The sequence below is a fragment of the Rhinoderma darwinii genome, chromosome 1 (assembly GCF_050947455.1).
Source record: "Rhinoderma darwinii isolate aRhiDar2 chromosome 1, aRhiDar2.hap1, whole genome shotgun sequence".
Classification (NCBI taxonomy): Eukaryota; Metazoa; Chordata; class Amphibia; order Anura; family Rhinodermatidae; genus Rhinoderma; species Rhinoderma darwinii.
In genome coordinates, this window is record NC_134687.1 from 4,083,880 (window position 1) to 4,109,869 (window position 25,990).

At 44.0% G+C, this 25,990-nt stretch overlaps 1 protein-coding gene across 1 annotated transcript; it reads right to left on the minus strand.

The window, feature by feature from the left end:
* Window positions 1-7,537: 7,537 nt before the first annotated feature.
* On the minus strand, window positions 7,538-25,800 carry LOC142665269 (protein kinase C-binding protein NELL1-like). The gene is made up of 4 exons (XM_075844914.1): window positions 25,585-25,800; window positions 16,071-16,247; window positions 13,845-14,069; window positions 7,538-8,889 (listed from the first exon to the last, which is right to left on the minus strand). Exons 1-4 carry the CDS (start codon window positions 25,798-25,800, stop codon window positions 8,839-8,841), a joined length of 669 nt encoding a protein of 222 aa, XP_075701029.1. The 3' UTR covers window positions 7,538-8,838.
* Between the last annotated feature and the right edge of the window lie 190 nt (window positions 25,801-25,990).

Genomic DNA, 25,990 nt, shown 5'->3' on the forward strand with positions numbered 1-25,990 from the left:
AGTTATATTCTTGTATATAGGGGCAGTATTATAGTAGTTATATTCTTGTATATAGGAGCAGTATTATAGTAGTTATATTCTTGTATATAGGGGCAGTATTATAGTAGTTATATTCTTGTATATAGGAGCAGTATTATAGTAGTTATATTCTTGTATATAGGGGCAGTATTATAGTAGTTATATTCTTGTATATAGGGGGCAGTATTATAGTAGTTATATTCTTGTATATAGGGGGCAGTATTATAGTAGTTATATTCTTGTATATAGGGACAGTATTATAGTAGTTATATTCTTGTATATAGGAGGCAGTATTATAGTAGTTATATTCTTGTATATAGGGGGCAGTATTATAGTAGTTATATTCTTGTATATAGGGACAGTATTATAGTAGTTATATTCTTGTATATAGGAGCAGTATTATAGTAGTTATATTCTTGTATATAGGGGCAGTATTATAGTAGTTATATTCTTGTATATAGGAGCAGTATTATAGTAGTTATATTCTTGTATATAGGGAGCAGTATTATAGTACTTATATTCTTGTATATAAGGGGCAGTATTATAGTAGTTATATTCTTGTATATAGGGGGCAGTATTATAGTACTTATATTCTTGTATATAAGGGGCAGTATTATAGTAGTTATATTCTTGTATATAGGGGGCAGTATTATAGTAGTTATATTCTTGTATATAGGGGGCAGTATTATAGTAGTTATATTCTTGTATATAGGGGCAGTATTATAGTAGTTATATTCTTGTATATAGGAGCAGTATTATAGTAGTTATATTCTTGTATATAGGGGCAGTATTATAGTAGTTATATTCTTGTATATAGGAGCAGTATTATAGTAGTTATATTCTTGTATATAGGGAGCAGTATTATAGTACTTATATTCTTGTATATAAGGGGCAGTATTATAGTAGTTATATTCTTGTATATAGGAGGCAGTATTATAGTAGTTATATTCTTGTATATAGGGGGCAGTATTATAGTAGTTATATTCTTGTATATAGGGAGCAGTATTATAGTAGATATATTCTTGTATATAGGAGCAGTATTATAGTACTTATATTCTTGTATATAAGGGGCAGTATTATAGTAGTTATTTTCTTGTATATATGGGCAGTTTATAGAGGTCAATAATAAAGAAATTATATTTTTGTCCACTGTAGTAATAATTGTAGTCTTTGGTTCTGGTAGAATTAGTAAATACATATAACACTGGGGTCAGTTTATTATCGGGTGGACCCCTCTATCAAAAATTGATTGTCCAAAGCAGACAACCCATTTAGTCATTTGTTGAGAACTTTTGGTCTGGTTCTTTGAAGCCATCATATGAGCTCGGGCTTGTAGTTCTTCCTGCACTGAATGGACTTTTTGTCTTTCTACATATAACCTTTTATTGATAAATGACTCTGCCTGAGGCTCTTGCAGAACTTTCCCTGTGACTCCGTCTGTTTCTAGGTGACCCTACAAGGGGGACGCATGTCAATGTTTTCATAACCGTGGCTGCTCGTTACGTTGTGACCGTCTTCATCTGGAAAGCTGTTAATGAATGATAATGTGGGTGATGTTGGTTTTATCTGGTGCGATTCTCCCGGCTCTCGCACACACGGGACATTTTGCCGGCTCCATGATGGAGTGTAGAGTTGGCCGCGTCAGGTGTGAATGTGTTATGAACAGTCATTTTCAGCCTATTTCTTCTAGCAGCGGGGAGCCGTAAACCTCGGCCAACGTGAAGTCAGAATGGGGAAAGTCATAAATGCCAAATTAAAAATTGATTTGCCGGATGACCTCAAAACAAATTCTCCCATAATCCCCAGTAGAAAAAGAGGAGCAAGAACCAAAGGGCCAATCTAAATAAGCGTAATAATGGCCAATTCTCTGATAATTAAAGGAAAATTCAATTTCTGCGCAAAAACATATTTACAACTTTCCACAGTTCAAATCCCCATAAAATGAAGAATAGCCTTGTGAATGATTTGCTTTACTTCTGTTGGGCAGTATTTTAATGACGGGATGTTTTATTCTCCGTTCCGGCAGAGCCTGATGTGCAGAATTCTGCTGGTTTCCTGTTACTAGAGAGCAGTGCATTGTGGGAGGTCAAATTATAATTGCATAGTAAGGTCCCATGACTGTCTGAAGTAGTAAGAACCTGCTGACAGATTCCAGGAAGGAAGCATTAGAATTTGTACAGTTGCTTTGGATGTGAATGGAGAAGAATATGACCAATAGCTCAAAATCAATACAAAGCAAAGTAAATCACGTTTTAGTTATTAGTTCTAGGAAATGGTTAAAAAAGTGCTAGTGTGAAAAATCTAATTTTTTTTTCCCATTGAAATGAATGGAAGGGATAGGCTGCACCCCCCCCCCCCTCCAAAAAAATGCAACGTGCCCATTTGGGGCCTGTTTAGAGATTGGATCATAGAACTTTGTAGCGAGATGGTGACCCTGAAAATAAGTAGTTATCATTTAAACTCCACCCCAATTCACCATCCAATGCCCCCAAATTGGCCCAGAATTCCTCTTTATGCAAATTAGTGTAGACCTTCCACAATGGTTGCCACCGTTCTGCCGATCACGGGGGTCTCAGCGGTCGGGTCACCATTGATCCAACGTTTATCACCCCGCTAGTGGATAGCTGAGAAATGTTTTTAACTGGAATTACCCGTATAAGCCTTGAACCCAAATGATCAAAACAGTGACCCCTAGAGGCCGGGTGTAGGTACTGCCCTCAATAAAATATACACATTTGCAAAGAACAATATATATATAACCAAAAGCCGTTTTTGAAATAGCAATTGTAAACCATGTCTGTATTTCCAGGCGACTTTCTCCGTTATGTTCAGGTTTCAGATCAGCCACGTGTTATTCCAGAAACATGTATTCTTGCTAAAAGAGGGGGAGAAATTATTTTCGCAAATTTACTTTGGCGTGAAGTAGCAGAGACAAGTGCACAAATGGCTTTAAATATGTGACAAGAAGAAAACGATTGATTTTCTTGTTCTATTATAAGTCAGCGGGGAGTGATAATGGACTGGACACTGCTGCAAAGTAAATAGTTATTTTCCTCTCTGTAAATTGGTCGCCCTCGTGGGATGGGAAATGCCGCAGGTTATAATCTCGGTGCTTGTTAGGGAATATGTGAAAATCTATATTTCAGATTTTGGTCTTATTAAAGGGTAACTAAACGTTCGACAAACTTCTGACATGTCTGAAGTGTTGATTGATGGGGGTCCGAGCACTGAGACCCCCGCCAATCGCTAAAACGAAGCGGCAGAAGCGCTTGTCCGCTTTGTGTCGGTTCGGCTTTTTCCGGAAATCAATGTAGCCAATAGTCTATGAGCCCGTCCTCCGATACATCGGCTTTCTGGAAAAAGCCGAACCGACACAAAGCCCGCCCGCGTTCTTGGCCCGTTCTGCCGTACAAAGTATGGGAGCACAGCCCGTAAAACGCAAAATATTAGACATGTCTTTTGCGTTACACTTCTACGGCCCGGCACCTTCCAGTAAATAAACAGTTAGGTGTCCATGGACAATAGAGGTGAATGGGTCCGTAATTACGGACGATTATTACAGTCGCGTGCATGGGGCCATACACAGACAAGGCTCGCTACCTCCTAATCCCGTGATCTCCCACAATGCAATGCACTCCCACAAGGAACGCTCTGCATGTGAATGGAATAGTGAAATTTTTGCAAAGTTACTTCATATTTTCTTTCGATGTAAAAGTCCAAATATGAACTTCCCCTTTAAGCTCCGTTTCCCCGATAGTCGCCGCCGTCATCCCAGGTTTGCAGAAGTTCCCCGTGTCTTTATTTCTCTGCTCGGGTGGCGCCAATAACTAATATACGTCCTGGTGTGTATAGAATTTCAGAGGTTTTCATGAGGACATAAGAATCGCGGGTTAAATAGGGATGAACTTAATGGGATGGTTTCTCTCCCGGCGCCTTTACATCTCTCCCATTGTTCATCGGTGCAGCGGCTTCGGGGCGTTCCGGCTCCGGCCCTTTAAAACACTTGTAATTCGAAGTCTGAAACAAACGTCTTTGTTATAGAAATAATAGAAAAAAAATGTCTGAGACTCGGCGCTCCAGAGCTTTATACTTGGGAAAGGGATTGTTTGACATTACTCCGTATTAGAGGTGGGGACGGATGAGCAGAGTATGGACTTATACTAGATCTAGATGTAGCAGAGCTCATTTGGTCATTTGGCCTACCATAAGAATCTATCTGTAGTTTTACATTGAATTGAAGGTGAAATCTCCTCGGTATCTGGACGGGGTCATACGCTGACACCTTTTGCAAAACGCTTTCCTACTATTGGGTTTAACAGGAATTTAAAAAAAACATGGAGCTGGTTTTGGAAGAAAGTCGCCACACCTGTCCACAGGTTGAGTGTTATGTATTGCAGCCCGGAAACAATTCACTTGATGGACATGTCTTTTTTTTTTGTTTTTTTTTTACCATACTATGCAATGTCAATGTAGCTGAGCTGCAATACCAGACACAACCCTTGGACAGGTGTGGCGCTGTGTTGGTACAAAGCAGCCATGTTTTTCTTATACTGGAAGCCCATTCAATTTCTTCAGATTTCACTGTTTTTATGATCAGTGACTCCAGCGTCTCTCCATGGTCTATTGGAGTCTAAGGTAGTCTGAAATCCACTTCTTGTGTCAACAGGCTGCTGATCTCTTCCGCTGCCATGCTTTATACTGCAGCTCTGCTTGTTCTGATAGGACTATATTATTACGAGTTATTCAATTTGGCAACGTGACACATTGCAGCAGGTGCTGGATTCATACTTTGATCATCTGCCCATGATTGAAGAAATCAAAATGAGTCATAAATTCCCCAATCAGTTGTTACATGAAACACCAAGAATTTGCCACCCTTTATTTTCCTGAAACAGTGCCACACCTATGCACAGGTTGTGTTTGGTATTACAGCTCAGCTCTAATGAAGTGAATGGAGCTAAGCTGCAATACCATACAAAACCTGTGAACAGGTGTGGCACTGTTCTTGGAAGAAAGCAGCCATATTATTCTAATCTCGTAAGGGCCTGTTCACCTCAGCGTTGGAGGCTCCGTTAGGAGCTTCTGTCGCAGATCCGTCAGATTACCGGTAACAATAGGAGTTTCCGGTTAAACCTCGGGCACCCTGACGGAAAGCCGACATAACCCATTAAATGGGTTTCGTTTGCTGCCGGTGGTGTCCATGGGGCAACAGAATCGTTGCGTCCGGCAGAACAATGGAACGACAACGCAGGTGTGAACAGCGCCTAACTATGTGTGATAGTCTGATCTCTTCTAACGCTGCACATCTTGGGGGATATGTATGAATATTATTTAGTTATGTCTTGTTTTCCTATAACCGGTGTAATGCGGTCCGTAGTTGAGATCTCAATCTGTTGTTTGGTTTCTTATATACTGTATAATATACTCTAGTGTGAACTGCACAGTATGATACGTGGGGTCTCACATCACTAATAATTACAATTGGGATGCCAACAAAAATTTGGATACACCGTTTTGGGTCACTTCACCTGGAGATGTTCCGCGGGACACTTTAGTCAAACAGTGAATTTTGCTTTGCACTCCTGAGCTGTTGGGCCCTGTTCACACTGAGTTTTTTTGCAGGCGGAAAAATTTGCCTAAAAATTGCTTCAGAAATTTTGAGGCAGATTTGTACTATTTGTCACTTTTTTCGGCCGCGTCCATTGAGTGCCGTGGGCAAAAAACGCAGCAAAAAACGCTTTCTCTGCCTCTCATTGATGTCAATGAGAGGTCAGAGATGTAAATGCCCGAAGATGGGGCATGTCGCTTCTTTTTCCCACAAGCGTTTTTTACCGTTCGCGGGAAAAACCGCCTCCACCTCCCATTGAAATCACTGAGAGGCGTTTTTGGACGTTTTCTGGCGCGGTTTCCGACGCAGCTTCTGCGTCAAAAAACTCTGTGTGAACTCCCCCTTATAGATCAGACGCTTCATGTGAAAGCTAAGAGGAGGAGCCAGCAGGAGTTGTGCCTTTCTATGGAGCTTAGGTGACTCTGTGACAAAGTGATAACCCAATAACTGCTCATAATGGCTGCTGTAATCCAGCTACAGGAAAACCGCACACAGCGATGCCCCCCTGCAGATATTCCGCATTGCAATATACATACATTAGTGTAGGCAAAATAGCCCATACCATTGTGCCCACCACACCCAATTATCCATACAATTCTGCCTCCACATAACAATTCCCATAAATACTCAAGAGTGCCCACACAAATGTGCCAGGCGCAGGACCCCTATAACACAACACTTCTATCTTCTTCTGTAGAGTTCAAGTTTGGAGAAGTTTATTAGGAACAAATAATCTGTGTTGGGTCAGACACATTCCAGGCACGATCAAAACTTAAGCTTTCCTTTACAGATTTTAGAATTTTTGCCCTAGGTAAAGGGGTCCCCTCATACCGTGAGCCATTTATAATACTGGTGTCTTATGTGACAAAAGGGTCAGTCGGCACCAGGTGTGACTAATACCTCTGTATCCCCCATTATTCTGCCCCCGGCCTTTACACTGGGCGATTATCGATCAGATCATTAGTTCATATAACGCTCGTTGCCGATCATTTCCCTGTGTAAACAGATCAGCGATCAGCGGATGAACGAGCAAACGCTGGATCATCTGCCGGTCGTATCGTGTTAAAAACGTAAAATATTCTGGTTGTCGGCCGCACATCTTGGTGTGTAAACAGAGACGCGCTGCCGACATGGTGATAATGTATGGGGACGAGCGATCGAAGTAACGACCGCTCATCCCCATCCATAGCTCCGTGTGACAGGAGCAAACGAGCGCCGATCAACGACGTCTCATTGATTGGCGCTCGCTGCACCGGCCAAAATCGGCCTCTGTAATAGGGGCTTTAGTAAAATTGATTGTAGAAACCCAGACCTGGGACACATGCCCCACCAGCTCCCTCCTCTTAGTAACATCCCCTGAATCCTAAAAGGAGTTGTCCAGTTTAGAAAACCCATGTTCATGAACCCTATTAGGGAATTCGGAGTTAATAGAGGGGGGGTCAGGATCCTCATCTCTTGGGCAGAGTGCAGAGCGGTTACATAGAGCGTCTCTCTCTCTGGAGGACCTATCCTGTTCTGTATTACACAGACAACACATTGATATAAATGGACACTGTGTAATACTTCATTTCTCCTGTGGTGGCGCCGCATGGAAACTGAACACTTACTGCCCGAACACAGCAGGGAGACACTTGGTGATCAGCTTATTGTCAAGGGATCCTTCTAACGAGTAGAGATTGGGGAGTCAGGTGTGAGTTGCATGTGCCCCCTCCCCTGACATTTTCTAAAAGACAAACACATTATTAGTTAGATGTTTTTTTAGATTATTAAGTTCTTTATTCAATTCCTGTGTGGTGTTTAGTGTAAACTCTTATGTAAAATATATTTTACATGTACAAGATGACTTCAGAACGGTCACGAGGAAATTCTTTAAAAACAGCATTACCGCCTGGACCGAAACGCGTTTCTTAAAAAAAAAAAAAAATCTAATTTCCCTCTCACAATCAGAACCAAAACGTTACCGCTTTCTACCAATCCTTTTGTTTTTTTAGTTCAAATTCCCAAATAAAACAAAAATTATTATTTTCCGTATCAATGAAGTAAAAAACAAAAACTTTACGCAGTAATTATCCAGGCAGTAATATTAATTTAAAGATTTCTCTACATTCCCCATGGATTTATTGTCATTTTATTATCTGCGGTATTTTGTCATTCGGAAAATAATCGCTATGTGAAAATATTTTTGTACATTTTGTTATTTTTGTCTTAATTATCCAACAAAGCAGCGCGTTGTGCGTTATTTCTTGGCGTCCTTCACAAATCCAGTAACCTTGGCCTGGTCCACAAAGAGATAAAAGTATCAACTGTAGATGTCCAAGAGATGAATTTTTTGACTTTCAGGTTGGGTTCTTGTTCCGACTGGGTGGAGCGTATTATTCCATATGAAATACCATAGGTCCATTCCATTGAGAGCAACAAGGAAAGGAGAACTCAAAGGGGTTGTCCAGGAACAGCCCCACACCTGTCCACAGGTTGTGTTTGGTATTGCAGCTCAGCCCCATTCACTTTAATGGAGCTGAGTTGTAATACTAGACACAGCCTGTGGAAAGGGGTGGCGCTGTTTCTGGCCAAAAGTGGTCATGTTCTTCTAATTCTGTACAACCCCTTTAACATCTTGTGGTTGAAGTCCATTTTGGAGATCCTATTCCTCTAACAAGCTTGTAAAGTTTTTTTCTTTTATTTTTGTTTTTTAGTTTTTTTATGTTTTTCGAGACACTGGGTGACGTCATAAGCTATTAAATAAAGAAGCTATGCCATTAGACTGCACATATATACAGATTTCCATAAATACACCAGGCAGGGACCTCAAATAAAATCCAGGAGCAGGGACGTGACATTCGTGAAGGTGAGATCTTCCACCATTCGTGGTGGTCCAAGGTGGAAAAAAAAAAAAAAAAAGACACCAAATTTTACAAGAAACCAATTTAAATTTTCCGATGGGACAAGTAAAAAGTTTGTGACTCACAACATTGAGATCATTAACTGCTGGAGTTTTTGAGCAAGAATCCTTGTAACCTGGGCCACCCCGGGCACAGGCGATCATGGATGAATGTAACAGCAAATCCGCAAGCAACTGCCAAACATCTTCCCCCTGGTGGAGACTTTGGTAATCGTCCGTTGTAGAAAACATTGAGTCGTCGTCACTTCACTCCGTTATAGAACTGCATCCGGTCATTTTTTCTTTTCTTTTTTCTTCCCCTGCGAGAGTCCCTTTAATTATTGTGAAGACATTCTAGATCCACGGAGCAGCAGACACTTCCATTCTGCGGAGAGGGACAAACGAAACAATTTAGTTTTTGCCCTAAAAAGTAGGAAGAACCTTAAAAATACAGTGACCCCCTCTTTGAGAAGACCACACCCCTCCAGGAGAGCGGCAATATTGGTGGTCTATTCAGTGTAAAATATCAGGACGGGGCATGAGAGGGGCCCGTTGATGAAATGATGCCCTTCCGGAACCACTTTAGGAATTAATGCTTGGGGACTCCTACTTTTTTGTGCCCGGCGCCATGGACGGAGCCGTAGTTCAGCTTTTCTTCACCTGGGGCAAAGTTTCAGTTTGATGCCCACATCCCTGTATCTTAATATCCTGGCCAAGGCAAAGTGGCTTGTTGGGACCACCTTGGAACCCAGGGCATATGCAAATGTAGCCCCTCCCCGAGCCACGCCCCTGCTTAGCTGGCACCATGGTGGTGGTTTGGCTGCCACTACGGATAATCTGCCACTGCCTCGATATATTGTAGAAGCAGAATATTGAGATATCACTACTGGTTTATTATTATTTTTATATGATGGGCAATCTACACTTTTACATCGGTTTTGTTCCTGTTTTCCCTCCTAATGATTTGCCTCTGGGTCAGTCTTTACTGTGATTCTGGCATTCTATTCAACCAGGAACCCGTATAGTGTGTATGTATGTATGTATGTATGTATGTATATATCTCACACTTACATACATGTTTTAGGCTTTTACATCACGTTAGAGAGTTTCGCTTTCCATTTTGGAGCTAAAGGAAGATCGTGTCCCCTCATATGTACTTAAAGGGGTTATCCGGGAAGTGACTTTTTTTTTCTTAGGGGCTGCAAATGAAATAAATAAAAAGTAATACTTACCTGTCCTGGCCCCCGGCGATCCAGCGTTGTCGCTTCGGCAGCAGTGCCCGTTGTCGTTTGGCTGCAGTAGTCACATGCTACTTGCATGTAATCAGAGGGTTCAGCAGCCATATGTTGTATTTCTAGCATACCCAGAAATACGATTAGTCGCCAGAGAGCCCTGTCGAGCCCTCTGATTGGCTGTGGGGGTCACATGCTACGTGAATGTAAACAAGCACCAGGACTGTCGCCGGAGCCTCAGCGCTGGATCGTCAGGGGAAGGAGAGGTACGTTTTTTTTAATTCATTTTATTTGCAACCCCTAAAAAAAAAAATCTCCGCTTCCCGGATAACCACTTTAATAATGTCGTAGGATGCGTCGCTTAACAAGGCGGCAAAAACGCTGCAAATTGCAATAAATTGACCAAAATTGTGCACCTAGAAATTCCACGTTAGACACTTTCTCCTATTTATTTCCGTAAACATAAGGGAAGGTGTCCGCGGGCTGTAGAAATGAGTGGATCGGTACTTTATACGCAATTCCGGATAAAAATTGCGGTGGTGTGAATGAGGCCTAAACCTCCCCATTGTCTTCGGTCTGACATTTGAATAGAATGAAGAATTAGTAAATCCATTTTCACTCTTGACGAATTCTCGTGTCTCAGAAAAAAACCACGTGACCCATAAATGTCTGAGACTTAAAAGCGCCGGCTTAAATGAGGATCAGCGGGGAGGCGAAGCGCAGCCGCCCGGGAGGAAGGCGCCGGCCTCACCCCGTACCGTGGATCACACATCTTACAGCGTTTTATAGAACTGCCCTTTACCCGCCGCTCACTGAAGTCACTTTTATTAGAAGCCGAATTCCCTCTGTGCTCAAAAATGATCAAATAGAAATGACCTTCTTACTGGGGGGTGGAAAAGTCGAGGTTGCAGATTTTTTTACAACTTGCTCGCATATTCGAACGCCGTTCAGCGACGCCGTCTCCGCTGTTCACGTTCACCCTACCCCACACATCACGGTGCACAGGTGTCAGCTATGCAGGTTATCTCCAATCATTATATACTTGGTTATATATGTATCTGGGAAACCTGAGTGACCACCAACATGGCCGCCGTTACAGCTCCAACAGGTGTAGTCACTCCGAATTTAAAAGGACAAATCTTCCCGGTTATTTAGAACGATTTCATACATTGTTGCATTTCCATGAGGCATGATATATGACATGGTCCACCCCTATCCCTCTGGTTTATGAATAGAATGCCAGATTGCAGTAAAGACTGACACACATGTAGAAATCATATGCGCTGGAGCAAATGGCTGCTGCTGACTGCTGACTCCTGACTGCTGACTGCTGACTACTGACTCCTATAAGGACCTGGTTATTTTTTTCAGTAGGACATTTTTTATTATTAGTGGAAATTGGGCCCTTTAACATGTTAAAGACCCAGCTCTATACGTAAAACATGATATCAAATAATTTTATTTCAGTTTACAGAAGAGGATTTTATATGTCCCCAAAATCTGAGACTCCCTCTTTGTTATGGAGGGTTCTTAAAGGGGAACTGCAACTTTTAGTTATATTCTAATATATCTTGAAGGGGTTGTCCAGAATTGGAACAACCCGCTTGCTTCCTTCCTAAAACAGCGCCTCACCTGTCCTCAGTGTTGTATTGCAGCTCAGCCCATTTCACTTCAATGGAGCTGAGCTGCAATACCACACACAACCTGTGGACAGGTGTGGCGCTGTTTTAGAGAGGTTTTTTTTGGTTTGTTTTTTTTTCAATCCTGGGTAACCCCCTTCAAGACAACACTAGCAAAAGACATTGGGTGACCTGTCAGAAGCGGAGGTGTAACTTGAAGATCCTAGACCCCAATCCCAAATCTGTAATGGCCCCCACCTACCATGTGTGTGTAATTGATAATACTGGAGTCTTCTCCTGTGTCAGAGGGGCTTTCAGACCCCCTCAGGCACCAGGTGCCCCTACTATAACTATGCCCTTTATTAGATGTGCCGTTCCCCTTTAAGATAATGGTATATGAGGGTCTATGATCTGTGCGATCGCTTCCGCTGCCAGTTTATAAAACCCTTTCTATATGTATGACGGATCTACTTTATTTATTTTTTCTCTCCTCTGCAGAGTAAAGAAATGATGTTTAATGTTCCTTCATATGCAAAGTGAATAGAAATTCCCAATTACCGCCGCCTGTACCTTTAAAACCGGAAGCAACAATTATTTCCCTGCGTTTCCCGACGAGCCCCCGGCTGGAGGTCGCTCAATCAATTTTAATAATGTAGAGAATCCAGTCCAAGTCCTAAATTAAACGTATCCCGCCAACACGACGGGGGCGGGGGCTGGGCCGCCTGTTGATGTGAGTAAAGTTGTAGGAGCGGCTCGTGTGATCTCCTCGGGTGTCCTGATAAAGTGATCGCCGCAGATCGCAGCCGCTGTGACGACTACTGTTAATTTACTCTTCACGGACCGGAATATTGCGGCAATCTTATAAAAGGGGGGGGGGTGTCTACCTCTGACAATCCTTTGTGTGATAATGGTTGTTCCCAGGGGTCCCGGCAGCAGGACACCCCATAATCCGCTCATCATGACATCCCACGCTATATGGAGTTTTCCAGTCTTCTCTAAATGAAGCTCAGCCATCGGTAATGATGAGTGAGGTAACTTTGTAATAGGTTTTGTGTATCAATTCTTCACCATTTTTAAGATCTCTGCTTTCTGTCGGTGAATGGAAACATTCTTGTTAGCATCCAGAGGTTTTAAAGAAAAACCTGTCCTGACCTATAAGGCCATGTTCACACTGAGTTTTCTTTGTACAGATTTTGACACGGAAGCTGTGCCAAAAAGCATCCGAAATCGCATTTGTTTCCCCCCAGTGGGAAAAAGAAGCGTCAAGCACTTTCTTCAGGCGTTTCGGTCTCTGACCTCCCATTGACATCAATGGGAGGCAGAGAAAGCGGTTTTTGCTGCGTTTTTTGCCCGCGGTACTCAATGGCCACAGCAAAGAGAGTGCGGGCCGGTCAAAATCGGCCTCAACATTCCTAAAGAAATTTTGAGGCAGATTTATCCGCCTGCAAAAAACTCTGTGTGAACGTACCCTAACTTCTCACAGTTGAGTTTGCTACAATTGTATCCAGTCTAGACAATCCTCTACAAATCTCTCTCCTGTGCTGATACATTGTAACAAATTATCAGTGTAGGTAAGAGTGATCAACTCACAGAGCATTGCCTAGACTAAACACATTGTATCAAGCCTTCAGCTGTGAGAAGTTTTTGGGTCTATACAGGCGTTCGTTCACCTTTTTGTATGAAAACAAATTTGTTTCTATTTAATAACTGCAAAAATATCTTGGGTTGGAATTCAAAATATATTAGAAAGTTGCAGAACTTTTCATTATATAATAACTGAAGGGTATTTATACTTTAGCAACCGGTTTGCATTGGTTCAATGGATATAAAATCAGAAAGAAAGGAAGTGATTCCAACCGTTCTGTGTATACAGCTCCAATGCAGACGTGTGTCCCCTTCTACTGTCTGAAAGCTATCGAGAAGAGGCAATGGCGTGTCAGGATCGTACTGTACACAAGGATTATTTGTAGTAACCATGGACACATCGGTCCGGACAGGAGCTGTATACACAAAACGGCAGGAGACTTTTGTATGCATATTCTTTGTCCATAGCCTAATCATCGTCTTCAATATTCAGAGATCCATCATGGATGTCCTTACAGAGCAGGAACGGGCTATATCCAGGCGAATATTTTTGCCGCTTATTATACTCCATATTATGAGCATATTACAATTTAGTGATGATGGTTAAAGGGGCGGCGGGAGTATAATTTTTTTTATTTTTTTGGTTATAAAATTTAAGGTGGGTAGAGCTATGGTGGTCATTAGTGGTTGTTATAAAATTTAAGGTGGGCGGAGCTATGGTGGTCATTAGTGGTTGTCACCCAAAATCCCAACTTTTTGAAAAGTCGACCATAGCCAGGATGGAGACCAAGAAAACTAAAAAATGACTGAATAGAGGGATTAAAAACTCACGCGGACGACCCGTCTTCTATTTCTAGCTCGTTTTTAGATCTCAGTGGGGAATGATCTTTCCTTGAAGTATTTACCTTGCATTTGCAATTTGTACACGGAGATCCGGACATGGTCCATATGGAGCCGCTGAGCCGGGTGACCCCATGGACGTCTTCACAGGTCTTCTTGATGTCATAGGTGATGTTGTCGGCTAAGCAGGGGTCGTCCACACAGTGTGGGCAACACTCGCCCTCTGACATAGCCGTGTACTCGCAGCCCAGAGACGGACAGCTCAGAGGCCAACAGTCCACCTCCCCGGCCTGCCGAGATAAAAGAACGGGTCAAGCTGGTTTGTAATCTTTTAGAATATTCCACCATTTAAGACACTAGAAAGACTTCTAGAAGGTTCAAGAAACAACTGAATCCACAGAAATCCCCCATTTATGACCACTGTAAATTGACAGTCCTTCTAGTCCGATTATGGGAAAGATGGACACATTTTATACATATTTTTTTGAAACATTTTTTTAATCCATTGCCTTTGCCAGTTTTCTTTCTCACCTTCATTTAGAAACCCTCCCTGTGGGCAGTGGACCCGCCCAGGACAAGAAAGTATGAGTGGAGGAAAAGGGGAGGGACCTGGGGTGGGACAGAACAAGAAAGGGAGGGGCCTGAAGAGGTTGATTGGTTAGTAGGGGGTCTACTGCCCTAATACTTGGGTGGTCCATATAGGAAAATTCCAACTACTTATTGCCACAGTAGTGAAAAGGCAAGATCCCATAATATTTGGGTTTATTAATCATAGTATGTGCCCCTGGTGGTGTCCGTTTTAAAGGAACACTACGAGAGTAATTATTGGGACATTTTTATAATTTTTTTGGAGCATTTGGTATATTTACTCTCCTCCTTTCTTTTTGATCTTATTTGTCTTGTTGCAATTAAAACTGAGAAATACATAAAGAAAACTTTTTTGTGTTTCAGGAGATCAGCCCACCCTCCCCCCCCCTCCTTCTCACTATCCTATGTATGGCTGTAAGACAACTGTCTGCAGCATGAGCCTCCCCCCTCCTCTACCCTGTCTGCAGTAAAACACAAAAGCACACAGATTAAGCCCTGTCCTTTAGGCCGGATTCACACAATCGTTGCGCATCTCGGACGTGAAAAACTGCAGTTTTTCACGTCCGAGGTGCATCTGTGCTCTGCGCTGCAGGACGCGATATCACGCATCCCCCATAGACTAGAGTCTATGGAGGGATGCGTGAAGTGTGAAAAAATAGGACCTGTCCTAATTTCTCATGGACCCTTCACACGGTCCGTTGAAACAACGACCATGTGAACGGCCACATTGGATTATATAGGTCCGTGTGAATAAGGCCTTAGTTTCAGGAACGTGGAGAGTGCAAACTGACAATCAGTGTGGGAACTATATCCTCTGTTACTTGTATCATTAATTTCTAGATTTAGTTTTCTTTACGATGATGTCACTTTTTTATTATGAAAAACTCCAAGGGAAACGGGAAATTGCTTCACCAATAGTGGGAAGGTGGACATTGTAAGGAGGATCATGTGTGTGATAGAAGAGACCGGCTGAGGAGGGGGAGGCACGGGGCGGAAAGTGAGGGGCAGGAGGGAGGACCGGGACAAGAAGGAAAAAGAGGGATAAAAGAGAGGGATCGGAAGGAAAGGGAGGAGCTTAGGGAGGTACTATGGTGATGTACAGGAAAGGAGAGGCAGCTCTTGATGAGAATGCATTGTGAGTAGTTTAAGAATTTGTACTCGGCACACCTTGCTTGTGTTACAAAAATATATTTTTATTTTTATGGATGCCAGAGGCTGTATGTGCGACGTCGACGTTTCGCCAACACAGAGCGGTAAGCCGCCGGTTACTGACCACAGCAGCGCTATACACGCATCATTTTGTACCGATCCAGTCCCCAGCACGGCTCAGTGCCCGACGAAGGTCTGTCTGACCGAAACGTCGACGTCGCACATACAGCCTCTGGCATCCATAAAAATAAAAATATATTTTTGTAACACAAGCAAGGTGTGCCGAGTACAAATTCTTAACCTATACCCGGGTTGGGACCCTACCTCGAGCACCCAAAGAAACCAGTGCCATCTGAACACAACCATATATGCATTGTGAGTAGTGTCCTGCGCTAGTATTTGGTTGGTTCTTTTAACATGTCCACTTATCCTCGCGGCACTGGAACGGTGGGGTTCTTGGGGTGTCCGCTATAATATATTTGCACCATCTCTAGCTCTTAGTAATTGGATGTTGATGACTGCTCCATATAACACACGGGGTTAATCCGTCTTACCAGGCAGCGGCACTCCTGGCAGCTGTAGGTCCACTTGTCTCCGCTGTGGTAGAGTTTGCGGCCGTTTTGATCCAGGCACTGGCTGGTGACTCTGGTGTCGCACTCCGGGCAGCAGAACAGATCAACGCTCGGGTTCTGGCAGTCGCACGCCGTTCTTCGGCAAAAGATTTTCCCATCCTGTCAGGGAAAGATAACAGAAAAGCAGATGAGTGAATTTTGCTTCTAGTAAGTATGAGACGTGTCCATCACTAAGCGGAGTCTCGTTCCGTAAGAAACAGTGCGCAATAATTTGCTTCATTTGAGATGTACATGACTTCTCCAATCACATCCAAAGCTGCATCCAGAAATCTGTATCGCTAGAACTACTGTGAGATCATATAATGCAATGTATGCTGCTGCTTTGCATTGTAGCAGATGTAGTTTTCTTCTAAAGCTAACTACTTTATACCCGCGCCTATCTCCGGAACAGGGTCCACCGGACCCCCGTCCCGCCGTGCTCTTTTCATTTATATGTGAGTTGCATATACAGCCGGATAAGCGACCACCCCAACATGGAGTCCCAGAGCGAAGACCCCCATTTATGGGATATCCCATGGAAATGTAGTATTAAATGGTGAGTCCTATGCGGTGGCTAATAGAGAGGGGTCCTGAAGAGCAGACCCCTCTGTATGATGTCCATGAGCCCTAATAGGGCATGCGGAAATAGAAAGGGTGCATACCTCCCAAACTGCCCTGAAAAGAGAGAAGGCTTATGCAAATATGCCGAAAAAGTGGGCATTCTGGGAAATTTTGTGGCCGTTCCTGGATTTATCGAGGGAGGGTCGAGCGAATAATGATTCAAATGTTGGGAGGTCTGCTGGCGAGAGGCGTAACGACGATCCATTTTTGTCCCCCAGGTTTCCCATAAACTGATGTCAGTTTAAGGTGGAATTTTTCTTCAATTTTGGACATTATCTTGGGAAATCAGGTCCAAATAGAGGTTAATTAGGAAGCAAAGCAGAAGGGGGAGGGGTGCACCCTCGGGTGGGCTTTGTCTACAGAATTGAATGATGTTTTCGATCCTATCGACTTGGGCAGTCATTATGTAGAGTCGTCTCTCCCTCATTTCCTGCAGCAAATCAATTGCAAACCGAGATTAATACAGGATGATCCACAGAGGACCCTCCTGCGCTGATCCAGAGAAGCGACAGCCCCAGCTCCTTGAAGGAAAACGTGCATATTTTCCGGATTTCTAATGAGCCTCTTCCTCCTTAACAAATCTCTGATAATCCGCTCCCCATTCAATCAATGATGTGATTCTCCGTTAACACTTTGAAGACCCCCCCCCCCCCCCCCACAAACTCAAAATTTCTCTCCATTATCCACGGAAAAATAAAAAGTGGGTGCTGGAAAAAGCTCCGGGGCAAATAGAGAGTGAACCAATTTCACATCTCATCAATTATGTGAATGAAATCTTTAAGTAGCTGCCTCTTCTCCGAGCTGTCACAGCGACACTTAGCCGCACGCTGTCTCCAGAATAAGCGCGAAGAAAACAATTTTCAGTACGCCCGGGCGGCACAGGTCGCCCCGTATCAATTTTAAAAAAAAAAGAACGCTTCATTAAAAAGTGACAGGAGACAGCTGTCACAGGACGGAGGACAGCGCGGCTGAAATATTACTCGTTATGCCGCGGTTTCCGGGATGAAGAACGTCCATATCACACGACTCGGGTTTATCCGTCATTAAGACTTGGATTTATAGACCGGGCGAGTCAAGTCAGGAACCACCCAGCTTTCCCGTGACCCTTCTCTTCATTTGAAAGTTTCACTCCAGACGGCAGAGGCGTAAGATATCCATTTGTAACTATTTGGAAATATCTTCGAGGTGTTTGATGTTCTAAAGAAAAAGGCGCCACGAAAATCGCGAAGTCGCATTCCGATATTCGTCAGTAATACTTGTGAATGTGGTCGCGATACTATGGGACCAGGACATGACAGTCGCTAAAAATTCACAGCTGCTGGAGTTTCGGGCACGGACCTAAAGTCAAACGCGACTTTTCCGGCATGGAATTCAACATGCGTCACGTGCAACTGCGATTCGTTTGCGACTCACACTGTATAATAGCGCAACTTTAATGTCACAGCAAGTCGCAAACCATTTGCACACACTTCATATAGCCTGACCAAACTCGCCGTGTAGCCACAGTGTAATTGGCAGTTTGATTAACCCATTGTATTCCATATTTTGGTGGGATTAAGGCCCTCTTACACGGGGCAATATTTGGGAAAATTAACAACTATGGTTCACAGGGATTTCTGTTACTGGAAATATTCTAAGCAAAGAACCGTCACACCAATGTCTGTGCGCTTAGAAGCGGTCTGCTCTTTACTGAGCCCTTACATTCTGGAAATCTGTGGTGGTCCGAGGTCCCAGACTTTACTAATGTCTTCTCACAAGATCATCTTCACTGGATTTCCCCTTTTACCATACCTTCCAACTTTCAAGTATCACAAAGAGGGACAACCGATGCAGCGCACCCATGTAGATAGTGCCCCTATATAGTGCCACAGGGGCCATGTTGATAGTGCCACACCCCCCTTGAAGTTAGCGCTACCCCCCGACCCTGTAGATAGTGCCATTGGGACTCCCTCTAGGATTGGGATCTCCAGCCAGAGCATAGGCCACGGATTCCGCTCCTAGAGGGAAGCCCTGATGTCACTGTCCATATATGTGACGTCAGTGACTACTCCTTGAATGGAATCCCCGTTGCTGACTCTGGCCGGCGATTCCGCTCCAGGAGAGGCCCTTGATGTCAATGACTAAATATGGACAGTGACCTCAGGGGTTTACTCTAGGAGCAGAATCCCCGGCCAGATCATTGGCAACAGGGATCCTGCTCAATCAGTAGCCACTAGGGTCACTGTCCATATATGGACAGTGACATTAGGGCTTCCCCGAGCACAGCGCTCTGAACTAATTCTGAAGGTGGGAGCTGATGAACCCAATGCTGAAGCAGGGAAACAACTGTATCTGTGTCCTGAGGATGCAGATACAGTTGACAGCGGGACATACACTCGGCTGCCCGGGACAGTGGGACACTGCCCGGAATCCAGGACGGTTGGGAGGTATGCTTTTACCACCAATCATGGTGTTGCCCTGTGACTTTTTCGCTTGTTTGTTCACTGATCTGGGTTTGGATCAGAGATGGAAAATGAGACCGCGCTTCCTAATCTAAATAGCTGTGTATTGAGCGATTTCATTCTGAACATTTCGTGGATGGGGGTCACATATTTATAATTAAACAACCCATTAGGCCCCATGCACACGACCAAAGTTCTTATCAGTAATTACTGATAATCTGCGGACCCATTAATTTCTACAGATCACGGACACCTCTCCATATATTTATAGATGTGCGTCCGGGATGTAGAGATGATCCGTAAAAAATAGAAAATGTCCCATTCATGTCCATAACTGCGGCACAGACTCGCCTATAGAAGTCTATGGGCGCGTGCAAAATTTTGGACGGCTACGGATGTGCATCTTTAATTTGTAATTGCAGAAGCGTTGCTATGCGACGGCAGGGGATTCCCCAAGAAAATGGCATCTGAGCGATCATGTGACCTTTTCACAGGGTTGGGACATGTTGGTGACATCATTTGTAGCCTCCTTTTTTTTTTGTGGATTGATAAATATGGATGTACTGCGGACGATATTTGTGGACAGCGTGCCAGATATGCGGATGACTATGGAACCGTATTTGTGAAAAATAAATGAACTCTATCGCATTGGTTTTGCGCTCCGCAAAAAAATCCTTGTACAGCCGAGTGTCATCAGGATTCACGGACTCGCAAAAATTCACCAGTAGTGGTGAATTTGCAAAACCGGACCGTAAAATAACATGTCCTGATTTTTGCGATGTGGATTTGCGGCCCCTGCACCGATCCGTGAAATAATGGGTCCGCAAAAATGTGGATAAATTGCAGCTGCAAAAGGTTGTGTGCCTTGGTCTTTATTACAATGTATCACAAGTAGCACCGGATGGCCTGTATACATATACTTCATCTGCCGTAACGGGATGATACACGATGATACATTTGTTGCAATATTGGATCATGTAGCCACGCCCCTTTTGGATGTGACCTTTATTGACCTACAGTGATCACTACTCGTCCAGTTATGACGTATTCCTGCCGGTTGCCATCCATTGCTGATCTGATGTGGTAGTAAGGGTGTGGACGCAGCACGGGCGCTCTCCTCGCTGTGGCGTTTCTGCAGCATAAGCACAATCTGGTCTATGTGAACATGCACATAGGGATTAATTATTTTGGTATCTTCTCTCCAGGTGCTGGGTTCACTGTGTAGACGCGCACTGGTCTATGTGAACAAGTGACTAATGATTATGTTCAGGCTGAAGTAGCCAGAGGCTTATTATCTGCGGTGAAACTACAAATCTCAGCATGCCGCTGCAACGTGCAGTTCAATGAGCGGAGCCCCGCCATGTACACAGACCAGTCAGAAGTATTTCATATGAAGTAGAAACCACTGATCTTACAACATTCAGTACCGTATTAAGTCTCCCCTCCTGAAATACTTTGTGCTGCTGGGGATCCTGCTTTTTCCAGTGTTTGATTTCCCACTTATCTCCCTTCCCCTCCTCATATTTTACTGCCCCTATCACATGGCAGCCCTTTCCTCGATATCATCATCACACAAGATCAGCCAACTCACCCTCTGAAACATTCTGTGCTGCTGTGGCCTTTATACTCAGTCTGTGACCTCCTATTTGTCTTTATACCCCTCCTCACACCATGCCACTGCCCCGGTTACCTGCAGCCCTGTTCTCATTAACATCACCTAAGTGGACAGGTCTCAACCTCTCAGAAGATCAGCACATTGATCTACTGAAATACTCTGTGCTGCGGGAGGTCCCTGCTCCTTCCAGTATTTAACTCTCAATCTATAATCTCCAATTTAACTCTATTCTCCTCCTCCTCATAACATAATGACATGAGTGCACAGGTCACTACCCCTGGCAATACAACGTTTGTTTAAAAAAAAATGCCCTCCGTCCTGTGACAACTGACCTGAGCGCCACTTCATTTAGGCATTGCAGCGGTGCTCAAGTCCACACGCCCCCCAGTCCTGATTAAGTTCATAATATGTCTGTTTAGGGGGCTTTGTTTTTCTGACGTGAGTGATGGAATTCTGACTGCCTACAGCCACCACTAGGGGGAGCTCACTGCATATGGATTTATCATGCTAATATTAATCTCACTGGGAGCTGTACAAACCTGTATGCAGTGAGCTCCCCCTAGTGGTAACTACAGCATGGCAAACAGGGGAAGCATTTCAGTGTTGGCCTCTTTGTAGGGATACCACAGACCTCAAATACCCACAAGGACTCCATATACATCACTATCCGCATTCTCTTGATTATCCATTGCATTGCAAGGTCATGTTGTATTAGAAGCCTTCCTATAGCAGGATGAGTGCATTCTCCATATTGTACCCAGCACATCTCCGCCAATCTACCCAGCACGTCTCCTGAACGCTTAAACATCCCGTCCTCCCGCCCGGTGCACGAGGCATATGGCGCGCTGTCTATCTGCAGATGGCTGGGTTGAATAAGGTCAACGCTAAAGCAATATACCCACAGTCATTACCTGCCGCGTTCCCTCAATTCTCAGCGCATTCAATTACTATCACCTCTAATATTCCCAGCTATAATGATGGTGAAGGTATTACTTGTCATTACCGGGGCTGCAGCACCGACAGGTGCAAAGTCCCCATCCCCCCGGCTAATAAGCGGCAAAATATTATCACTCGTCACAAAAAGCTGATAAACCACTAAGCACCGGGACTGGAGGAGAAATCAGTCCTACAATTTATGGCACTTGGGGGGTGAGACGTGATCATGGTCGGGTTTTGTTATTTTCCTGTTCTATCACGGGGACGTGGGTATAAAATGCGTCTCGTAATTTATTTATGAAGCTAAATTATCGGGTGAATGTTGAGAAGAAGGAGCCGTAAATTATAAGGGTGATTACAAATGACTCGCTCATTGATTCCCAACTGCTAGACGCTCCATCATTATTATTGCTGCGACCATTCCTCCCTGTGAATGTTGGCAGTCGCCTCCCCTCCTGTGAAATCAGACAGCATGCAGTGCCTGCACTTGTACACTGTAACGACTTAAAACTGCACCGTCCAAAAGCAACACCCCAGGAGCTGTGTCATTCGCCATAGTCGTAAAGGAACACTCCGAGCAAAACTAATACACTGTGTCATGCTCCGCCCCCACGGGAACTGTACTGAGCATGACACAGGGATTCTCTCTTTGGTGTTCTTTATATCCATGTGTCATACACCGCTCCCCTTCGGGCCTTACATTAGGACAGTATATCAGTAGTCTGGAGTGTTCCTTTAAGGGGTTGTCCGTGATATTTAGGGCCAGAGAAAAGACTGGAGAAAGGAGAGAAACCATGTCATCATGATCTGCAACTAGAAAGCCTTGTATGAAAGCCTGCTGCTGAGTAATGCTGTTGGTATTGGCTGCCAGGAGGAGTACTCTGAGGACATTTCTAGCTTAGAAAAGTGGTTGTCACTGGTGTTGCTTGTGCTGTTGTATAACTCTTCCTTCTATGTATGAAAATCTTGCTCTATGCCAATGACTGAGAGGTTGTCACAGCTCCGCCCTCTTACCAGCAGAGATATGATCCAGCTCCATTACAACAATCCCTATTCGTATGCCCTAAGGGCATAATAGAGAGGTGTATAAATTAGACAACCCCTTTAAAGAAGACCTGTCGCCTCTCCTGACATATCTGTTTTGGTAAATACTTGTAATTCTGGAACATATTTTCTTAGAACGCGGTGTTGTGCTGTTCCTCTGTTATTCCTCCACAATATCTTTGAATAAACGGACAACTGGGTGTTACCATTCTCCTTGTCTAAGGGGCGTGCCCCTAGTCCTATTATGTCAGCACTGATTGGACAGTGCCAGTCTGTGTAGGACACACCCCCAACTGATACCACCCAGTTGCCAATCTATTCAAACATTTCTAGGAGGAATAACAGAGGAACGGCACAACGTGGAATTATAAAAAAAAGGTGCTGCAGGATTGTTGTTTCAGGGGGGATACGAGTATTTACTAAGACATGTCAGAAAATGGGACAGGTCCTATATAAGGAGCTCGGACTACCAAATATCCAGAATGACTTTAATTTTAGGACCCCACTCACAGAATCACCCAGGAATGATGAGGACGGTTACATGCGGCTCTCATTGAGGTGGGGAGAGCCTTTCTGAGACCCACTAATTCTATGCATGGGTGGGGTGGAAGCAAACAGATCCCACCAATATGACCCTTGGGATTGAAATGATAAGAATACATTTTTAAAGGGTTTGTCCACCCCATTCTCCTCCATCCGGCCGACCAGTCCGCCCGCCCGCGACCAAGTGGCTCTCCTGCTGGATCATTACATTGCACCCATTAAAATGAATGGACACCCATGTAATGCACAGAGGTGCAGGGGGGGGGGGTCCAGAACTTTGCAGTGGAGGGGGTGACTGAACGTGTCCTAATAACCCATATGGAAAGTTCTGGTCCATTTTTCAGCAGTCATTCACAGGCTGACAATCTATTATCACACGTCTTGTGATGCAGAGGTTTATCTCCGTGAATTTCGGGATATTTTTATCTTCCCTCCGCGTTTCCGTGGGCTCCTCGCCGCTCTCCATTACACAGCTGTGTTTTCCGATTTAAAATAGAAAGCTGCATATTAAACTAATCTGTAAAGTGTCACTTAGAAATGATTCCAGGCTGGCGATCGCTTCTTCTAAAACAGACACCCTGAAGTAATCTGCAGAAAATGGCGCTGCAGGTGTCGTGCGCCAACATCTTCATCATTTGCATGTCCCATTTACTTCTCCAGATGATCTTATATTCACATTACAGCAGGAACAGACGCGGAGATAACGTGAGTCACGAGCAAACGTAATGGAACGCTGACGTCACCCGGAACGGGAAACTCGGCTTTGTTAACCCCGATCATTGCTCGGAGACTGGGGGTTCAGGTGATGTTTGTGTATTGTAGAAGTTTCCCTGTTTTCTTACAGGTTTTACCAAGGACGGGCACATCACAGAGGTAAAGGGCATGCGGCTGCTATGGGTCGATGGAAAGGATAGGCCCTAGATCAGGCTGTCCAAAAATGTCGCCCTATGAGGTCTCCCCCCAAATTGGCGCTGTAAAGGGGATAGGAGGCGGTCATAATGCCATGCTCTTCTATTAGGGATGAGACTCAATTAAGTGTTAGACCCTTGAACTGGATGGGGGGTTATGCAGGTGTGAACTAGTGCCACTATGGGGGAAGGCATAAGGGCATATGTACCATTGAGGCAGCTCATGCTGTTATGGGGCCCCTAGGTAGAGGGGGGGGGGGGACATACTGGGTTGGTCTTTGCAGGTGCTGTTATTAGACAGAGGCACTTTCTGTCTGGAGTGGTTAGATGTGTGCTGGTGTCAATCAGCACCTGAAAAGGGGCCTAATTTTTTATCTTTGCCATGTGGTCCCCCATCCACTACGTTCGACACTCAGGATACCCATGGAAATGAGGGGATCCAGATCAGTGGGGCCCCATCTTTATTCCACAACACAGGTGAGAGCTTAAGGAAGGACTAATTCCAAAATATTCACTGTCTGTATAGGTGTATGGATGGGGGGCCATATTGGTCCAAGAGAGGCCAACAAGTCTCCAATTCTTTATGAACCGAGAGGAAACGTGGCAATTTTAGTTTATGCTATGGGGCCATCTAAGTATCCCCCTGTTATAAACACTGCCAAGGAGGTGAAGACACCCACAATCAGGGCCCTAGGCAATATTCGAAGTAAGGCTTGATTTTTACGGAATTTAAAAATTCCTGGTGGTCTAAGAAAGTTATACTGAGCGCTGTCCCCGCTCCATAGTCGTAGCAATAATCACTAAGGATCACTACGTAAATAGTAATAATTGTGGCTACGGTGGTAAAAGTCTCACTACTGACCAATGGGAAGATATTTATTGCTGCGATGCATCTATGATTGATAAATTGCTTCATTTTTAAATAGTTGTGATTAAAAAAAAAACACAAAAAAACCCTTACCGTCTTGTGTATACAGCTCCTATGCATCTCCATGGTTAAGAATCAAAACAAACTTTGTAGTGTTCTCCTGCAGTCATGTGTAAATCACTCAGAACTGTTCATTATTTTTTTACTGTCTAAATTTCGGGGGCAGATGGAAGTTTGCTACAATTTATCAGTACAGGTAAAGTAACCAGGCTAGAGTCCAAGCTCTTTAGCTCAGAGAGGAGAGACTGAATACAATTGTAGCAAACCCTCAGTTGTGAGAAGTATTAGGTTTATCCAGATTTTTTTTCTAGCCTCTGGGGGCATAAAAAAATAATGTTTCCATTCACAGACAGCAAGCAGTGTCGTAAACAGTGACATTTTGACACAACCAACGTATCCGCTGCTCCTTCTTTGACTTTACCTTGCAAGAACATACAGAACATCTGTCTTCTTTTAGGGTCCAGACTTGGCCATTCCTCTTCAGCCCTCCTTCATGGGGACAGTCTCCCGTACAGGACGGTCCAGACGGACAGAGACAGTCAAATCCGCCTTCTAAGTTGACGCAGGCCGAATCGTTCCAACACGTGTGAGTCCTCAAAGCGCATTCATCAATATCTGCAAAAACAGTGTTTGTCATTTCATTGAATCTAAATTTCTGATCTTGTTACATCATGTTTTTGACTCTAGTCACCTCCAGATCTGCATTCAAAATTCTGCTGAGGGAAATGCACTGTGGGTATTCAGATGAGAGCTTCACAGTTAGAACTAAGCTTTTAGGGTATAGGGGAACTGCAGTTTACAATGACAACTAGTAGAATTTTGAAAGC

Bases quoted from the DNA above. Each gene is read 5' to 3' on its own strand.
- LOC142665269 (XM_075844914.1), bottom strand. From the start codon at position 25,800: ATGACAAACACTGTTTTTGCAGATATTGATGAATGCGCTTTGAGGACT. The intron at 16,248-25,584 runs GTAAAGTCAAAG...TTTCCCTGACAG, and splicing joins GTTCTGTATGTTCTTGCAAG to GATGGGAAAATCTTTTGCCG. The intron at 14,070-16,070 runs GTAAGACGGATT...TTATCTCGGCAG, and splicing joins GCCAGGAGTGCCGCTGCCTG to GCCGGGGAGGTGGACTGTTG.